Source organism: Garra rufa, chromosome 19 (genome assembly GCF_049309525.1).
Source record: "Garra rufa chromosome 19, GarRuf1.0, whole genome shotgun sequence".
NCBI lineage: Eukaryota > Metazoa > Chordata > Actinopteri > Cypriniformes > Cyprinidae > Garra > Garra rufa.
Genome location: NC_133379.1, coordinates 14228226 through 14246265, shown reverse-complemented (window position 1 = coordinate 14246265; position 18040 = coordinate 14228226). Strand labels below are relative to the sequence as shown.

The 18040-nt window shown below is 35.6% G+C and overlaps 1 protein-coding gene across 1 annotated transcript; it reads right to left on the bottom strand.

Moving 5' to 3' along the window:
* Positions 1 to 1985: 1985 nt before the first annotated feature.
* endou2 (endonuclease, polyU-specific 2) lies at positions 1986 to 14359 on the bottom strand. Its single transcript, XM_073825196.1, has 7 exons — positions 14274 to 14359; positions 13913 to 14035; positions 12536 to 12641; positions 10072 to 10193; positions 9779 to 9891; positions 4625 to 4778; positions 1986 to 2314 (listed from the first exon to the last, which is right to left on the bottom strand). Exons 2-7 carry the CDS (start codon positions 14012 to 14014, stop codon positions 2063 to 2065), a joined length of 849 nt encoding a protein of 282 aa, XP_073681297.1. The 5' UTR covers positions 14015 to 14035; positions 14274 to 14359; the 3' UTR covers positions 1986 to 2062.
* Positions 14360 to 18040: the final 3681 nt, after the last annotated feature.

Sequence of the window (18040 nt, the reverse complement as noted above, 5' to 3'; positions counted from 1 at the left end):
TGGTGTTACATATTAATTCCAGGAGGTTTTGACAAATGATCATTTTTATGTGTTATGACAGAGTGATTGAAACAAGCCTTATTATCCTTTATTACAATCTGCATGTCTGCAAATCTATACTAAGCGTTTCCTTCATAATGTGAACTGCTGAGCATGACTTTGATCAAGCTATACAAAAAAGACAATCATAGTGTAAAATACATTCCAGTACAGTCTTTATCATTATTATGTATTGTCAGTATCATCAATCACATTTACACAGATTCTCTACTCTGTCCTCATTGTGAAAAAAAAAATCACTTAAGTTGGAACTCACGGAAGATTTTATCATGATAATGAATATGACAATGTGAATGTATTTGGTCTTGGCAGAATAGATCTGTTACTGAATTTCTGCTGCTGTTGGTTATTGCTGTAGTTGTAGATTATTGCAGCTGCTGCTACGCTATTTAAGACATGCTGCTGCATATAAAGCAGATCTATACAGGTGGAGCTGGGGAAGGTAGAGGGTTTCAGAGGAAGTGCTCTACTGAACACTTACCAGCCATTAAAATGTAAAGCAGCAAACTCATTGGCTGCGTATTCAACATGAACATGTGCCAAGTATTTTAACACTGTGAATTAGGGCTGTCAAAAAAAAAAAAAACAACCAAAAAATCAAAATTCAAATATTTTTCGCATTCAAAATAAAAATTCCTTCCTTTAATCAAAAATTCATTTATTGATTAAAAGCTCTCCTGTCCCCATGTTGAGAGAAATTGTGAGTAAGATGTTACTTTAGTTCTAGAATAAATGTGAACATGCATTAATTCATCTCACTCACTAAAAAACAGATAGTGTTCCTCAAAATGATTAAAAACACTGAAATTCAAGCAAACCTGCCATAATTAAATATGTTAAATAATACAAATATCCTTTATGTATTTAATCCCATTTTATTAACCGATGTCTTTGCTGCCGACCTTCGATGATCCAATTCATCCATACTAATAAGCAAAAATTACAAAAAGATAATCGAACATTTCGTCACCCTAGAATTATAAGGTTCTATCTGACATTTTTGTCAAAATTGAGTTATTTAAATATTATTATTCTGTGACAACTTATTTATGTTTGTTATCCTTATACATGTTATCCCATGTACATTTGGGGCCTTTTTTAGAAAACAAAAATGGTTCTATCTACAGAAGTCTATGGAATGCAAAAACTTTGAAGCTCAATATCTCGAAAGTGCTCAGAATGCAGATAGAACCGTATAATTCTAAGGTGACGATTTGTTTTCCTGTTTTTTATTGCTGATTTTCTTCTGCGGTCTACAGACGTCAATTTACTTTTCTCTAAGCCTGAGGCTTTTGGTGTGAAAAGGCTTTTACATTTGACAAAAATACAACTTTTTACATTAAAAACAAACAAACAAGCCCTGCTCAGATTTAAAAAGTAACGCAAAAGTAACTTAATGCATTACTTTCCATAAAAAGTAACTAAGTAACGTAATTAGCTACTTTTTTTGGAAGTAAATCAATATTGTAATGCATTACTTTTAAAAGTAACTTTCCCCAACACTGCTAAGGTATGTGTGGCATATTTGTTCAGTAGTTCAAACCCAGTGAGAAACCCTCAAAGCACACACTTCAATACTCTTGGTTTGTTCTACAAACCAGTCTTTACAGACAGGGGAAAACAACCAAAGTCACACGTTTCAAATAGAGCTTTGAAATTGTGGGGAGGGACTTCAGTGAAAAAGAAACATGAATCAGTGTATGAAAATGAACAAGAATGATTCATTCAGAAACACAGATTTGGTCACAAACTATGACCCTTAGGACCTTTAAAACATACAACCCTGTTGACATAAAAACAAGGAGACATGGAAAGACGATAATATGAGGATATGAACGATGAGTCAAACACATTATAAAAAGCCTTCAGAATTTATGCAGTTGAAATTAATTTAGACACTACAAACAAGGCTAGGGCATCTTTTGGTTTATTGTTTTTGAAACATAAAAGCAGAACACTACTATAAATGAATGAACTAAGAATCCCTTGAGCCTGTGTGTGGTTATACATCTAGGTATTTGACAAGGACAGGATAGGTAGTGCCTATGTGCTTCTGGTTGTAGTGGTGACAGACGATATCCATCTCATAGATGTTAAAGGAGACTCTGACTCGCTCGTTCGGAGACGTGAGGAAACACAGAGTGTATAAGGCAAACTCAAACTCTGGGCTCACGCCGATGAAGATGCTGCCTTTGGGTTTGATTCCATTCTTCCAGCTGAACTGCAGAGCCAACATGTGCTTGTTCTCATCTGGCTGGAAATGAGATTGAAAAATAAATATAAATATGCATCGAAAAGAGATTCATGTTATTAGACAGTTTTATTTATTTAATATTTTCATTTATTTTTCTCTTTTTTTTTCTCTGTAATTTCACTCTTTTCTACTTCCTCATAATTTTGTTTTGTGTTTGTTTTGTATATGTGCTGTCGTCTTCCTATATTCTGTCATGTTATGTACTGCTCTACAAACAAATACAAACAAACACACAAACTAAAAGCACTGAGGTGGCTAAATGAATCAAACTGACCTTTATTCAAGTGTGCTATTAGTATACTTCCTTTAAACTAAAAATAGAAAAGTATACTTTAGTCTACTTTTTATGTACTTCTCAGAAATATACTTAAAATTACATTTAAGTATACTTGACTATACTTAGAAAAAGTCTAAATATATTTGATCTATACTTGTGCTCTGAGAATCTGTTTTCATTGTTATACACTAGGGGTGCTATTACACGTCTTCTGTACAGAATTTCCAAAACACAAGTGAAGAAGAAACCGAAACAACCGATGCTTCCACATGTAATCTAACACAATCGTCAGACATAAAACAGCATCAAAACCATAGATATGGAAAACTGTGAAACGTTATGGAATAAAATGTCGACCCATGAAGAGTTAATAATGACTGTCAAGCTTTGGGGTGTTGATCAACTTCATCGTTTTGATTATCATAATTAGTCTTTTTTTTTTTAGCTTTTTGTTCAGAATGTTGTTTATTTTTTATTTATGAAACTTACCCACATTCAAGTGTTTATAAAAAAGAATGCAAAAAAGCTAGAACATGTTTTTGTTTACAAGCAGATCCCCTGTTCTTTCTTTTGATGTTTTGTACGTTCAGATATTCATATAACAAAACATATACAAATTAATACCTAAATAGGGACATTTAGGGACACTACCAGTATACCTATACGTTCACTTTTAGTAAACTTGTAGTACAAACTGAAAACATAGATGTAAACTAGATGTGTACTCAAAGTTTACTACTTTTATACTTAAAAGTATACTTTAATATACTAGAAAGTGGGCCAATTTAGTCCCAAGGAGTGTTGAAATAGTACACTTAAAAGTATACTACTAGTACACTGATATTTAGGGCAGCAACAACTAATCGATAAAATCGATTATTATCAATAATGAAAAGCATCAACAACGATTTTTATTATCGATTAATGGGGTCCGCTCACAGTGCACCAACTTCAGAAGATCATGTCAAATTACAGCACTGAATGACGCATTTCTATGGACAAAATGCATCTAAAAATAGTGGAGGAAACAGAATGAGATGCTGCAGGAGAGTCACGTGATCCAAGCTGCACAAAACATCAGAATTCTTTATTTTAAACTTTAAGCTAACAGCGTAAAAAGCAACCTGTGAGGCGTTTTGACAGATTCGTTTGCATCCTCAGCATGAAAACTTTCAGTTTACGGTCATATCCATATCTGTAAATGTCACAAATTCACAAAAGCATTTCCATTTTTGCATAAAAGTCCATCCTGACAGTCTGTGTTAAGTTTAAATCGTTACTGAATGAACGTCAGACAGCCGGAACACAGAGAGGGAGACAATTAAAACATTCATTGTGCTGAAATATTGTTGAATGTTAAACTTAGGTTTAAAAGAAAACATGTAGTGCACATATTTATGAAGAGTAGGAACTGCAAAGGGATAACAGTGTGTAATATATAAATATCAGACGCTTCATAGCCGCCTTTTATATAAAGAAATGAAAGTAAACGTGACTTTGATCATTAAACGCATTCCTGCAGAACATTCCTCTCACCTGTTGGTTAACACTGAGTTTGTTTTTATTCGTCTTTATTATCTGTATTTGGCTATTCTTTTCATTTTTTATGTAGAGATTTAAACTTTGTTCACTTTATACAGTGCTTAACCAATTTAATAAAACAAGTGTATGTGAGGTGTTTAACAAATGATGTAAGGTTTGTGCCACTGCTGCTCTACACTAACAGTATTGCTGATCACCAAAATCATATTTAGCTTTATGTATTGGTTAGTCCTCCAATATGCAATATGCATAGGCTATTTCTAAGCCAATTGATTTAAGCCAATTAATCGGAAAAAACATATATCAAAATATCAAAAATAATCATTAGTTGCCGCCCTACTGATATTTGTATACTTACTACATAAAGCATACTTAAAAATATACTTTAACCTTACTTAAGTATACTTAATAAAATAAACTTGAAGTATACTTCGTATTGGTAAGGGCAATCATCCTGAATCAAACATCTTCCGCTAACATCACAAACATACCTGTGGTGAGTTGGCGTTCACACTATATCCTTTGTAGTCAATGTGTCCTAGTTTTTCCTGTAAGTACAACTGAATCCAGTTATGAAAGCCGATGACAGTATGACCTCCTCTCGTCTCTCCTACAAAGACGTGCTCGAAACCAGATGAGTCCGGTCTTGTGTGGAGACAGAAACAAAACATAGCTTTTAAAATGACTTTGATATTACCTGGATACTTAAATAGCTTAACTCTGTATTATAACTGAAGCTCAACTGTTTCAGTAGAACTCAAGAGAATGTGAAAGTTACTTGCCTTTATGACAAAAGTCTGGATTCATGAAACTTTCTTAAAGGGGTCCTATTATGCTCTTTAACAAAGTCTTTATTTTGTTTTGGGGGTGCACTAGAACATGCTCTCATGCTTGGTGGTTGGAAAAATGCATTATTTTTCACATAATTTACATTATTACAATAGATTTCTCCCCAGGCAGGCACTAGTGTTGTTTTTGGCAGCTGGTTTTAATTTTAGTTTTTATTAGTTTTAGTCACGTTCATACTCTTTTTAGTCTAGTCAAGTTTTAGTAAACTAAAAGTCTGAGCATTTTAGTATTATTTTAGTCATAATTATCTGTGACTATTTTCGTCTAGTTTTAGTCAAGGAAAACGGACATTTAGTCTAGATTTAGTCAATGAAATTTGTATGTTAGTCTCTTTTTTATAAGTTTATTTACAGATTAATTCATTTATACCTTGTGTAAGTAAAATTAATTTATTATTATTTTTTTTTTTTTCTAATGGTTTTCGTAGCACAAGTTGATTTATTTTATGAAACTGTCCAAAAATCGCTTGGACATCTGGGATGCGAAAACAACTTTTTCCACCTTTGACCACAAGATGTCATTAGTGTGCAACGTGTTGAAAAGCTTCGAGAAATGAAGCTTTTTATCATAGAACATAATAGAGATAAACGGCGCCACATTGGCTGCTGGAAACGAGAAATGCGGCCGCCATCTTGGACCGGGCATACTCTGTAATTGATTACATCGCGTAGCAGCAGCAGAAGTGAAAGAACAAGCCTGAACACTGAGTAGGATATTCCTGCTCCAATCGGCGGACCATCGAAACAGTCCTTTTCAGGGTTTTTAGTGTGTGTGTGTGTGTGTGTGTTATATGTGTGTGATCGAGAGAGAATGAAATACTCCAAGTAGACTCTAATGTAATATTCATATAGTGTTTCTTCAACTCATTAAAATACCTTTACCGTCACTATCTGTTTCTGCTTCTCTATCATATTCATAGTGTGTGATTTGCAAAATTCCTATCATAGCCTACACCTCATATGGTTATGGTTGCGCTTTTGTCCAAAGTGACAAATACAAAACAATATAATACTTAAATTTAACAGGGAACAGATTGAGATGTTGGTCAGATTATAGACATTTTTCCTGAACACGGAAGTAAGCCCGACTCTTAACTGAAAGAATGCTTTGCATTTCCGGTCTGCATTGTTTCTAGTCAAATTAGGGTATATTCCGAGCTAATAAACTAATGTTAAACCTATTAAAATGTTTTTAAAAAGCACATGGCTCCATAGCGCCATCACTTGGCAATGTCGCAATGACCGTCATTTGTCAGTGCCTCACTTTAATGAGTGTGTAGATGACACGAAGCAGCGGATGTTAGCTACATTAAAAACAGATGGACGCTATTTGAATGGGTTCCTATGGAAACCGGAACAGAAAAGCATTCAATAGGGGTTATGCCCAACAGGCTTCCGTTTTCTGCTAAACAGGTCTCGTTGCTTCCGGTTCACGCGTTTTGCATATCCCTCTTTAAATATGAACATGATTTACTCAAGATTCATTCAAAGTAGACACTAAAAATGATCATAACCAATGTCCATCACATATGTGGATTGATATATAAAAGTTTTAAATTTTTATTCTTTTCACTAACATTTATATATAAATATCGAATGAAACGTCCACAATAAACAGCTGGCTTGTTTAACTGATTACCTTAAAAGTCCGTCGATATCGCCATTATTTATTACGGCTATTAACACGTTCTCCGACAAGCGGAAGCAATATGAGACCTGTTTTCCGGGGTTGGTCAGGTGACGTTCGACATATAGCCTATCTGACGTTAGAATTCGTAATAGCGGCGCTCATCGTTTACTCAGGAAAAAGGTCTATAGCTAATAAGGAGAACAGCAAAAATGAACAAGGTCAATTCAGTCAATAGCATAATGAAATAAACAATGAAAATGAGGGAAAACAGCAATAATAAACAATGTCAATTCAAGCAAAATATTAGTGATGTGACGTTTGACACCGAAGCTTCGAAGCTTGTATCAAAAAAACGAAACATCTCACAGTGAAGCACTGTACCGGAGCTTGATTCGTTTTGCCATAACCACGTGACATGTGGTGTCCGAAGCTTCGTTTTCGCACACAACCACGTGACTGCTTCATATTCTGATTCAAATAACGCGAACTCCTTGCGCAGGTTTCAAGTGTCATTCGCTTTTTGTTAAGAATAAATCATAATACGAATAAATATGTACATGTGTAGTTTTGTGCATGTTAATTTTGTAGTTATCCTTGCTTCACAAGCACTTCTAATTAATAATAATATTAGTCAACTTAACAGTTAATTTACTTTGAACATATGCCTACATAAACCATGCTTATACTTTTAGAATTTTATAAAAAAGTTTATTTACAGATTAATTCAAGTAAAATGACATTTTATTATTATTTTTTATTTCTGACGGTTTTCGTAGCACAAATTGATGTATTTGATGAAACTGTCCAAAATCGCTTTGAGATCTGGGACAAAGGCAACTTTTTCCAAGTGCACCTGTCTGCAGCCTGCAGATCGAGGCGGGGCTGCACGTGTCGCCCCGCCCACAAGCCTTCTCAAGTCAAGCCAAAGTGCCTGAGCGCATTTGTTATTTTTATATTATTATTAATTTTATTGCAACTTTATACTGTCCTAAACTCTATTTTTCCGCTGTGTAGTACTTGCACAAACACCGCACCCCTAAGGGCTGATATTGTTGTTTCGCGGGCTATGTAACGTCAGAACTCGTAACTGGGAGTACATCGATTTAGTACGAGTTCACGAGTGGGAAGTCACGGGTTTGACTGCCGCTCCAGTGCACTTTCATGGGTAGAAGGTTGGAAAAACACGGGTAACGAGTTGCCTGGAACGCGGCACAAGTCTTTAGACCCTCTTAAAAGACCCAATACTATCACAGGAACGGAGATATTCATTATATTACTGTTAAGCTCACTATCAATATTAAAATATGCCAAACCATGAAAAAAAAAAAAATCTGTGTGAAAATCAGATCGGTATTCTGTGAGGTATGATTAATTAAATGCGTTGACAGCTCATTACACCTGCTAAACAGATTACACTGAGTGGAGCGGGTGACCGGTCCAAGATGGCGGCCCCACGTCTCGTCAGCGCCAGTAGGGAGTATCGGTCGATGCAGCGTCTACTCTCTATATACGTCTATGCTTTTTACGATACAGTTGAGGGGAAAGCCTTGGTGCTTCGAAAAGCTTCATTTTCCCATCACTACTAAAAAGTGCAAATAAAATGTGTGTCCTTTCTTCTTTTTCTCCCAAAGATGAACCCTGGCTGGCAGGCCATCGGTCCCTTCATCTGTGTCAGACTTAACTTTGTTTGTAGTCGTCTTCTAGATAATGCCGTGAGTGTGGATTGAGGAAGTGATGTCGCCTGCGTCGGCACGGTTTAGGCTAGTAGGGATACAGCTCTACATTTCATTTTGTTTCGTTTTCGTCAACGAAAATAAAGAGACATTTCAGAATAGATTTTATTTCGTACGCCACATTTAGTCTTGTTTTTATTCATCAACGATATTGCATGATACATTTAATTATAGTCCTCATCACATGACCAGCCTTTACGTTTCGTCTCGTCTTGTTTTCGTCACATGATAAAGGTTCGTTGACGACTATATTTAGTCAACACTAGCTGGCACAAATGGCTCGATTAGTTCAGGGTTTGATGAAGGTCCGCCTTTCGAAAAACCAAATGTGTTGTGATTGGATAACAGCTTAGATGGCGTTTCAGTCCTGCCACGCCCCTTCCCAAAGCAGCAAGCTAGATTAAATTCATTCTTAATTTTAAATATGGATATTTCTCTTACAAAAACACATCGGATCGCTAGAGGCTTTTCCGTAGGCGGGATTTACGTTGTGACATCATAGCATTCGGAAAACAATCGCTGTAGTCCAAAGGAGCCGCTCATTGTAGTTCTTGAAAAAAAGGATTTTTTAAAACTAAATATCTCCCTTTGGACTGGACTTTGAGATTTGTAACTTTGTAGATGTTTTTTATGCCCAAACATACACAGCACACACTGGCTAAAATTCAAGAAGTTAAAAAGCATAATAGGACCCCTTTAAATTAATGATGTAACAGAAATAGTGACAAATCTTTTCATCTGTAGTGAAACAGTTGTTGGTCATTGATTGAATGGAGGCAGATCTGAATGTGAGCATGCCTAAAATATCTAATGAACATTATTTAACATATTTAATATATACATATTTATTTATGTGATTTTGCCATCTGTGCCAGGCTATGAATGAGACAAATGACATTTCATACTCTTTACTCATGCTACTTTCATAAGAGACAAGCAGAATTCATTTCTAACGGTATAATATGATTTGAATGTCTTCTCATTTGTCATATCCAACCTGATTGAAAAGACATTTTGGGGCCGTGGCATCAAGAGAGGCTCTGAATGCTGAGCTCCAATCAAGCCAGTTGTTATTTAAGTAGTCTGTGCTCTTACTCTGATAATGACAGTAATCTGCAGATAAATAAAGGTTATGAGGTGATTTTGTTGAGTTGAGTTGCATTGAGTTGGTCAGTGAGTCATACACACAATCAGAGAACAGCAAAACCTGTCATTTTCTTCCTAAAATGTTCTTGAGAATATATTTGCAGAATAATTTGTAATTATTCTGTTTAGAATTTATCTTAAAGTGATGGTTCACCCCCAAAAAATCATTTTACATTCCACAGAAAAAAATGACAGAATGCTCATTTTGGGATGGACACTCCCTTTCACAAATGTCATGAATCTGCTTCAGTAATCTCCTGTAAGTTGTTTTGAATCCTCTGTACTTACTTACTGGATCCTCTCCTGGCATACAGCTCAAACCAAATGTGATAGAGCTGCTTCTTGAAGTCAGTGGTGTCCTCTGGAGACAGATGCTTCCCCACTAGATATTTGTGGGCGATCTAATATTAGGAAATATAAAATAGTAACAAAGGATAATATATTTGTTTCTCTTTTTAGATTTACTATGCATAGTACTGGACAAGAAATAAAAGCAGTATCTAAAACTGTCTGGTATTGTGAAAAACAGAAATGAATCATTCCTGATCAGTAAATAATCATTTTCTAGGCCCATCTATTACCTTCATAGTGGGGGTCTTTATGATTGAATCCAAGAACTTGTGATTTTCTAGTTCTTCCTCTGGTGTGACAATCTCGGGTTCACCGGTGTCACTTTCATAGTTGTCCAGAAGTGAGATGAAAGCTGAAATGACACAACATCATTATACTCTGCAAATATTTCAGCTTCATCTCTTAAAGGAAACCCCAGGTATTGAGACTCGCATGGTTTGTATGGCTTGCATGGATCTTAGCGCTGCGTTTGACCACAACATTCTTTTGAAAAGACTTGAAAATGATGTTGTCATTAGTGGAAGTGCATTGGCATGATTCAAATCGTACTTATCTGACCGCCATCAGTTTGTAGCAGTAAATGACAAGGTATCATATCAATCACAAGTGCAGTATGGAGTACCTCAAGGCTCAGTACTAGGGCCATTACTTTTTACGCTTTACATGTTACCCTTGGGAGATATCATCAGGAAACATGGTGTTAGATTTCACTATTATGCTGATGATACTCAGCTCTATATTTCTTTGTGGCGAAACATACCAATTTGAAAAACTAATGGAATGCATAGTTGATATAAAAAAACAGGATGACGAATAACTTCTTACTGCTAAATTCTGAAAAACAGAGGTGTTAATTATTGGACCTAAAGCCTCTGCATGTAATAACCTAAAACACTGTCTAATACTCGATGACTGCTCTGTCAATTACCTACACTCTTAAAAATAAAGGTGCTTCAAAGAGTTCTTTTTTGGTTCCACAAAGAACCATTCACTCAAAGGTTCTTTAAAGAACCATCTCTTTCTTACCTTTTTATAATCTGAAGAACCTTCTTTCACCACAAAGAACCTTTTGTGAAACAGAAAGGTTCTTCAGATGTTAAAGGTTCTTCATGGAACCATTTAGACAAAAAAGGTTCTTCTATGGCATCGTGAAGCACCTTTATTTTTAATACTTTATTTTTAATTGCTATTCGATAGCAATCTTTAGTTTGAAAGGCACATTTATAGCATTTGCAAAACCACATTTTTCATCTCAAAAATATATCGAAATTGAGACCTATGGTCTCGATGTCAAATGCAGAAATGTTAATTCATGCGTTCATGACCTCAAGGATTGTAATGCTTTATTGGGTGGTTGTTTTGCACGCTTAGTAAACAAACTCCAGCTGATCCAAAATGCAGCAGCAAGAGTTCTTACTAGAACCTAAAAGTATGACCATATTAGCCCAGATCATCAGTAAAGATGGCCGTTGCTGCAAGACCACAGGAACCTGATGAGTCCTTTTTTAAATCTGACTTTGCTGCAACATGGAACTTTTGCACTATTGACACTATTGTCCTATTTAATCATGTAAAGTTGCTTTGACACATCACGTATAGTTAAAAGCGCTGTATAAATAAAGGTGATTGATTGATTGATGGTTTAATATAATGTAAATTATGTCTCTTCCTGAAATATGTAGTAGAAAACCCATAAAAGATTTACATTATTTAAAAAAAATCCACATTGTTTAATACATATTTTGTACTATGGGGGGCATGATTATTTCAATTGCATCAAATGGTTGCACTCGTTGATCTACTGGCACAACCTGTTGATATTTTTACTGCAACACAACTTGGAAATTAAAATACTGAGCTTTCAGGTGGCAATGACTTAAAACAAAAGCTGTACCATAGTTTCTCCCAAACAAGGAGTCTAAACAACCTCGGATATTGAGTGAAATCCATGCTGAGAAACTCTTTCAGTGGCTGCAGCGTCATGACAAGCATCTGCATTCAGTAGCTTTCAGAAGCTGTGGTCTACTAAAAGCCTCAAAAACATCAGGGCTTAAGTGGAGAGAACAAAGACATGGGTCTTTAGGAAGTTTTATTCATGCACAAGCATCTTCCCATTCTTTTCTCCTCTTCTTATCACTAGGAAAGCAGTGAAGACATCACTTCTCCTGTTGCCCTCTGACTAAAAATTACAAACAAAAGCTTCACAATGTGGCATTGTATCAGTATTTTATTTTCCAAGTTGTGTTGCGATAAAAATAGCTGAGTGCAACCATTTGACATCCTCGAAATAATGGTGCCTCCCATAGTCCAAAATATGCAACGACGTGGATTTTTTCAAATAATGTCAGTCTTTCATTGGTTTTATACTACATATTTCAGTAAGAGACATAATTTACATTAAATTAAGCCATGCAAGTCTTATTTCCCGGGGTTCCCTTTAATTAGTACCATACTTGTTTAGCTCATATTTCAAATCCTGTCATGACGTTCTTGACACATTGAGCTGTGCAACTTTCAAAATGGTCTAATAATTCAATTTTGTTTGTCAAGTTTGCTTTACTTGTTAGGGAAGAAATAACCATCAAGCAAAATTCCTAAAGGTACACTACGGAAGTCTGTGCTCACTAATGATTCCACAGTGTACTTTTAAATAAACATAATGATCCACTGACTAGTATTTAGCTGATTTCCTACCCAAGAAAGTCTCCTTTTTGAAAATGTTCTCGTCAACAAATGTGAACAAAGGCTGCCCTGCTCCATCACTGTCATCGGCAAAATCTGCCAGATCACCCGCTTTGCCCTGTGACACAAAGCAAAAATTGTAATATCTGTATACAGGTAAACTTGAATTATTAATATTGTTATTATTGTTATATAATAACATGACTGTTTTATTTGCTGGTTAGTATGCAAACACCAAAACAGAGCCTTAACTACAATATGTACCTTAATCATAAAACGTTGTATATGTCAACATATTTAATAAGTACAACCACAGTTAATAAACTTTCTTTCTTAATGCAGCCAAATAGTTGTGATGAAATTGATAGTTACTCTATCATTACCAGTCCTAGTAAGCATTCAAGTTTACATTGAGCAGCCATGCCCAAAAGTGTCATAGTGAATGGTTTTCTAAACCCAGCACTGAAGAACAATGCTCATCTCAGTTTGTATGTGCTAAATACGTGCATGGGCTCTCTATGACCTTTTGACCTCAGGTCAACAAACATAAATTAGCAAATCAATGTTCAGTGTTGGGAAAAGTTACTTTTAAAAGTAATGCATTACAATATTGAGTTACTCCCTAAAGAAGTAACTAATTACGTTACTTAGTTACTTTTTAAATCTAGGCAGGGCTTGTTTTTAATATACAAAGTTCTATTTTGGTCAAATGTAAAAGCATTTTCACAACAAAAGCCTCAGGCTTAGAGAAAAGTAAATTGATGTCTGAACAGTAGACCGCAGAAGAAAAAATGTCAACTCTTTTCAGCGATAAAAAAGGATTATCTTGAGTAATTTTTGCTTATTAGTATGGATGAATTGGATCATCGAAGGTCGGCAGCAAAGATATCGCTTCATAAAATGGGATTAAATCCATAAAGGATATTTGTATTATTTAACATTTAATTATTGCAGGTTTGTGTTGAATTTCAGCATTTTTATTCATTTTGAAGAACACTGTATCTGTTTTGTTAGTGAGTGAGATGAATTAATGCATGTTCACATTTATTCCAGAACTAAAGTAACATCTTACGCACAATTTATCTCAACATGAGGACAGGAGAGCTTTTAATCTATAAAAGGGGGGAAAGTAACTGGTGTTACTTATTTTATTATTTCTTGTCAATTAAAAAGTAATGTGTTACTTTTTTAGTTACTTGGAAAAAGTAATATTATTATGTAACTTGCGTTACTTGTAATGCGTTACCCCCAACCCTGTCAATGTTACTTTATTCAAATAAAATGTAAAGGTTGCAACAGAAAGCAGACAGTCAACAATTATTCAGAGATACCAATTTATCTACTTCTAGTGAACCTGAGAAGTTCACACAGGTAAAATGTCAGAATTACCTGTAGAGATATACGATAATCTATCCCAGGTCTCAGTCGATTGATGTCATTGTCCCAAAGCTCCTGAATTATAGCTGAAAGCTCTGGATCACCTTCGATCATTTTTTTTCTTTTTTTTAATTCCTAGGGATTCACTACAGGTGTTAAAATACACTTTTAAATGTGAAATGAACAACTTTACTCAAAATACAGTGACTAAATAAACATATCCTAATCAAAGAAAATAAAACATTTATTGTAGTTGCATTTTTTTTTCAGAATGCAGAGTGCAGTTTTTTAGACTAATATATTTCTAAACATCATGTTTTAAACTGACATCTGAAAACAGTTCACTATATAAAAAATATACGTATCCACTGACCTGGCTCCTCTCAGCAATATGGGTTAGCGGTATACTTTGGATGGTTTTCTTAATATCAGTGAGGGCAGGCCACAACAGCTTTGTGCAGTGGTATTGCTGCACATGGACTGGTTGAGTAAGATGCAGCGAACATGAGAGAGGACCTATTCTAAAGGGTTAGCCAGTGTCAGCAACTCTAGCCAAAGGGATTAGAGCAGGTTGTGCTGCTTTTGAATATGCTTCTACAGTGCAGACAAGTGCTTTGTGTTTGTTTTCCTGAGGTATTGTCTCATTACCTGATGCTGTGTGCCTTCTTCTAAAGCCTGACCCAGCCTCCAAAACATTCAGACTGGACAGACGTTCATACGTCAGTTCATTTTATCAGTTTTACAGGGTTCACATTTACCTTTTGGTGATATAAACCCCTTCAGCTTTAGAATTTTATAGTTATTTTTTATTTTATTATTTGATTCTTTTTTTCAAATGATACAGTTATATAAAAAAGAAAACACAGGCCAACAGGATCAGCCTACAAACTCACAATCTTGTAGAAAAGGTTCTCTGTATAATTTAAGCAATAAGGTTTGAGAGGGGAATGATATGTTGTGCAGGATCCATATGCAGCAGTTTATTAATAGTGACCCTGGACAACAAAACCAGTCATAAGAATCCATTTTTCTGTCACCATCTCATTGATGTATGGTTTGTTAGTTTATGACAATATTTGGCTGAGATGTAACTACTTGAAAATCTGGAATCTGAGGGTGCAATACTGAGAAAATCACCTTTAAAGTTGTCCCAATGAAGTTCTTGGCAATACTTATTACTGAATCAAATCAAAGTAAAACACTGGAAACAGGAACCAGGAACTAAACCGTATCACAAACTAAAAGTACACAATACAAGGGCATAAAAACAGGCAAATCATGACGTAACCCTACCTTAAGGGGCAGCTTCATATGCCCCCAGAAGAAACACCAAACAACAATAACAAGTCCAGAAGGGTGGTGGAGCTAAGGAGGACCAAGGAGGAGCGATGAAGCCCTGTGAGGTGAAAATGGGCCTGAAGACCTCAGGGACTGGTGCTGGAGAATAAGGCAAAGCAGGCAGAGCAATAAAACACCAGGCTGGAGGCAGCCAGAGCTAGAGACCAAAGAACAGAACGCAATGTGGAGTAGAAGAACATCATGGCAGTATAAAAGACAAAGCCAGTGGAACTAGGAACACTGGTTGTACTCAGAGTTGGTGAGCTTTCCTGTATACTGAAACACAAGTGAAGAAGAAACCGAAACAACAGATGCTTCCACATGTAATCTAACACAATCGTCAGACATAAAACAGCATCAAAACCATAGATATGGAAAACTGTGTAACATTATGAAATAAAATGTCGACCCATGAAGAGGTAATAATGACTGTCAAGCTTTGGGGTGTTGATCGACTCCATCTACGTTTTGATTATCATTAGTCTTTTTTAGCTTTTTGTTAATAATGTTGTTTATTTTTTTATTTACTTAATGAAACTTACCCACATTCAAATGTTTATTAAAAAAGAGTGCATGCAACTAGAATAAAATGAACATGTGCAATAGCGCCCCTAGCCTATAACAATGATTCTCAGAGCTCAAGTATAGCTCAGATATATTTAGACTCTTTCTAAGTATAAGTCAAGTATACTTAAATGGCATTTTAAGTATATTTCTGAGAAGTATATAAGGCACATTTCTGAGAAGTACATAAAAAGTAGACTAAAACTATACTTTCCTATTTTAAAGAAAAGAAGTATAATAAACTTCTTTTTCATAAGGGTAATGCATTACTAACTTTAACTTTGAACTATAACTTTTTTCAAGTAACTAGTACAGTAACACATTACTTTTAAAATCACAATGAAATATCTGAGTTACTTTTTCAAATAAGTAATGCAAGTTAATTTGTTTCCCCATTTATTCAGTGACAGCTCTCTGTCCCCTTGCTGAGAGACTTCCTTCAAGAAGGTGTGAATCCCTGAGGCCGAAGGAGGTGCAGAGGCACTTTTTAATTTCACTTGTGGTGTGAAAGGGCCTTTACGGCTGTCAAAGATAACTTAAAAAAAAAACAACTAAGCAAGCTCAGCCCAGGTAACAAAAATCGTTAAGTAACATAATGCATTACTTTTATGGAGCAACTCAATATTGTAATACATTGCTTTAAAAACTCTCCTCAACACTGGTCACCTTCTAAAGTGCAAGAAAATTGATTGAAACAAAATCTCGCTGCTTTAGAGCATACAAAGAATATCTGTGATAGACAAAACAACAAGTCCAATGTGCAGGTTTATTTCATTACATATTTTGCATGGTCTTGTTATTTGGTGTGAGATTTAGTTGAGCAGCATGAGACAGAGCCTGAAAGCATGACTCACACCAAATGCATGAGAGCTGGCAACCCTGATTATATGGTAAATTAGAAGAGCTTGAACTGCGACCGGTGACAATAACAACACAGTGAAATAATCAACTCTATGAGCAATTATCTAACCTTCTAAACATGAAAAATATTGAATCATACCTTTTGCACAATCAGCAGAGCTGCATTCTCTGTGGTACCGAATGTTAAGCGTAATGTTGGTTAATTTGTAAAATGTGCCAATCAAAATGAAACACTGTGAAATAAACTGTCCTTAAGTGTGGGTTACTATAACAACCCCACCAAAAAACCCTAACCCCAAAAGCGTATGACTTTTTCCCTTTGTTAAACAAAAAAAGATGCATTTGGGGAACTACAGTGCCATCTAGTGATTCGTAAGATTTACATCAACCAGTTTTATAGGGATGAAGCTTAATTGATGTTGTTTTATTCTGTAGTGCACCAAAGTTCAAGAAGCTTTTACCAACTAATAATGTCTTTTAAGTAACAAAGTGTCTAAAATGGCTGTATCCATATGTACAAGTCATTGGTGTCTGGTGTTGAGTTTTTGGCTCAAAGTCTGCATTTGAAGTCACTCCAGAGGTGTTCAGCTGTGATTAGGACTTTGCTTTCTGCAGACCAGTCAAGTTCTTCCACACTGACTGAATCAATTATTTCTTTTTGAACCTGGCCTTTTGCACAAAGGAATTGTCATGTTAGAATAGAAAAGGGTCCAGTCCAAACTGTCGCTATAAAATTAGAAGCACACAATTCCCTAGAATATCATTAAATGCTTAAACATTAGGATTTGTACTCATGGAAATTGGCAATATAGTGTACCACCTTATAATAGTTTGTTCACAGGCTGTGCAGCCTCATGCCATACTTATCACACCTTTTAAGTAATTTAATACCAAACATACTTGTATGTAAATGTACAAAACAGATCTTTTACTTTACAGCAAGACATTTTCCTTCTCTCTGGATTGGAGGAACTTCTTTTCACCCAATCCATAAAAGTGCGACACAGCATCTTCTTTCCTTCTCAGGAAACCAGTGAGATGTTGTCTCTCTAGGGATATTGCTGCCATATTGAAGGGATGGCTGCCCCACAAGGTAGTGAAAAGTATACACAAGCACAGATCCTTTGGACAGCATCAATGGATCAACCTGAAAGGACTTGTGAGTCTGAAGTCGATTCCACATCCACACTATAAAACCTAAAGAGAGTGCCAGCCTGATGCAGCACAAACATCTCAAAGATGCACCTTTTGAAGAAGCCATACTCGGAGTAAAGTGGGCTCTGATGCCTAAAGGCAAAGTGATACTGCACCCTTCGTATGCAAAAGAAACTGCACCAGAAACCCAATGTGATAACTTTTGCTTGGTGGCAATGGGAA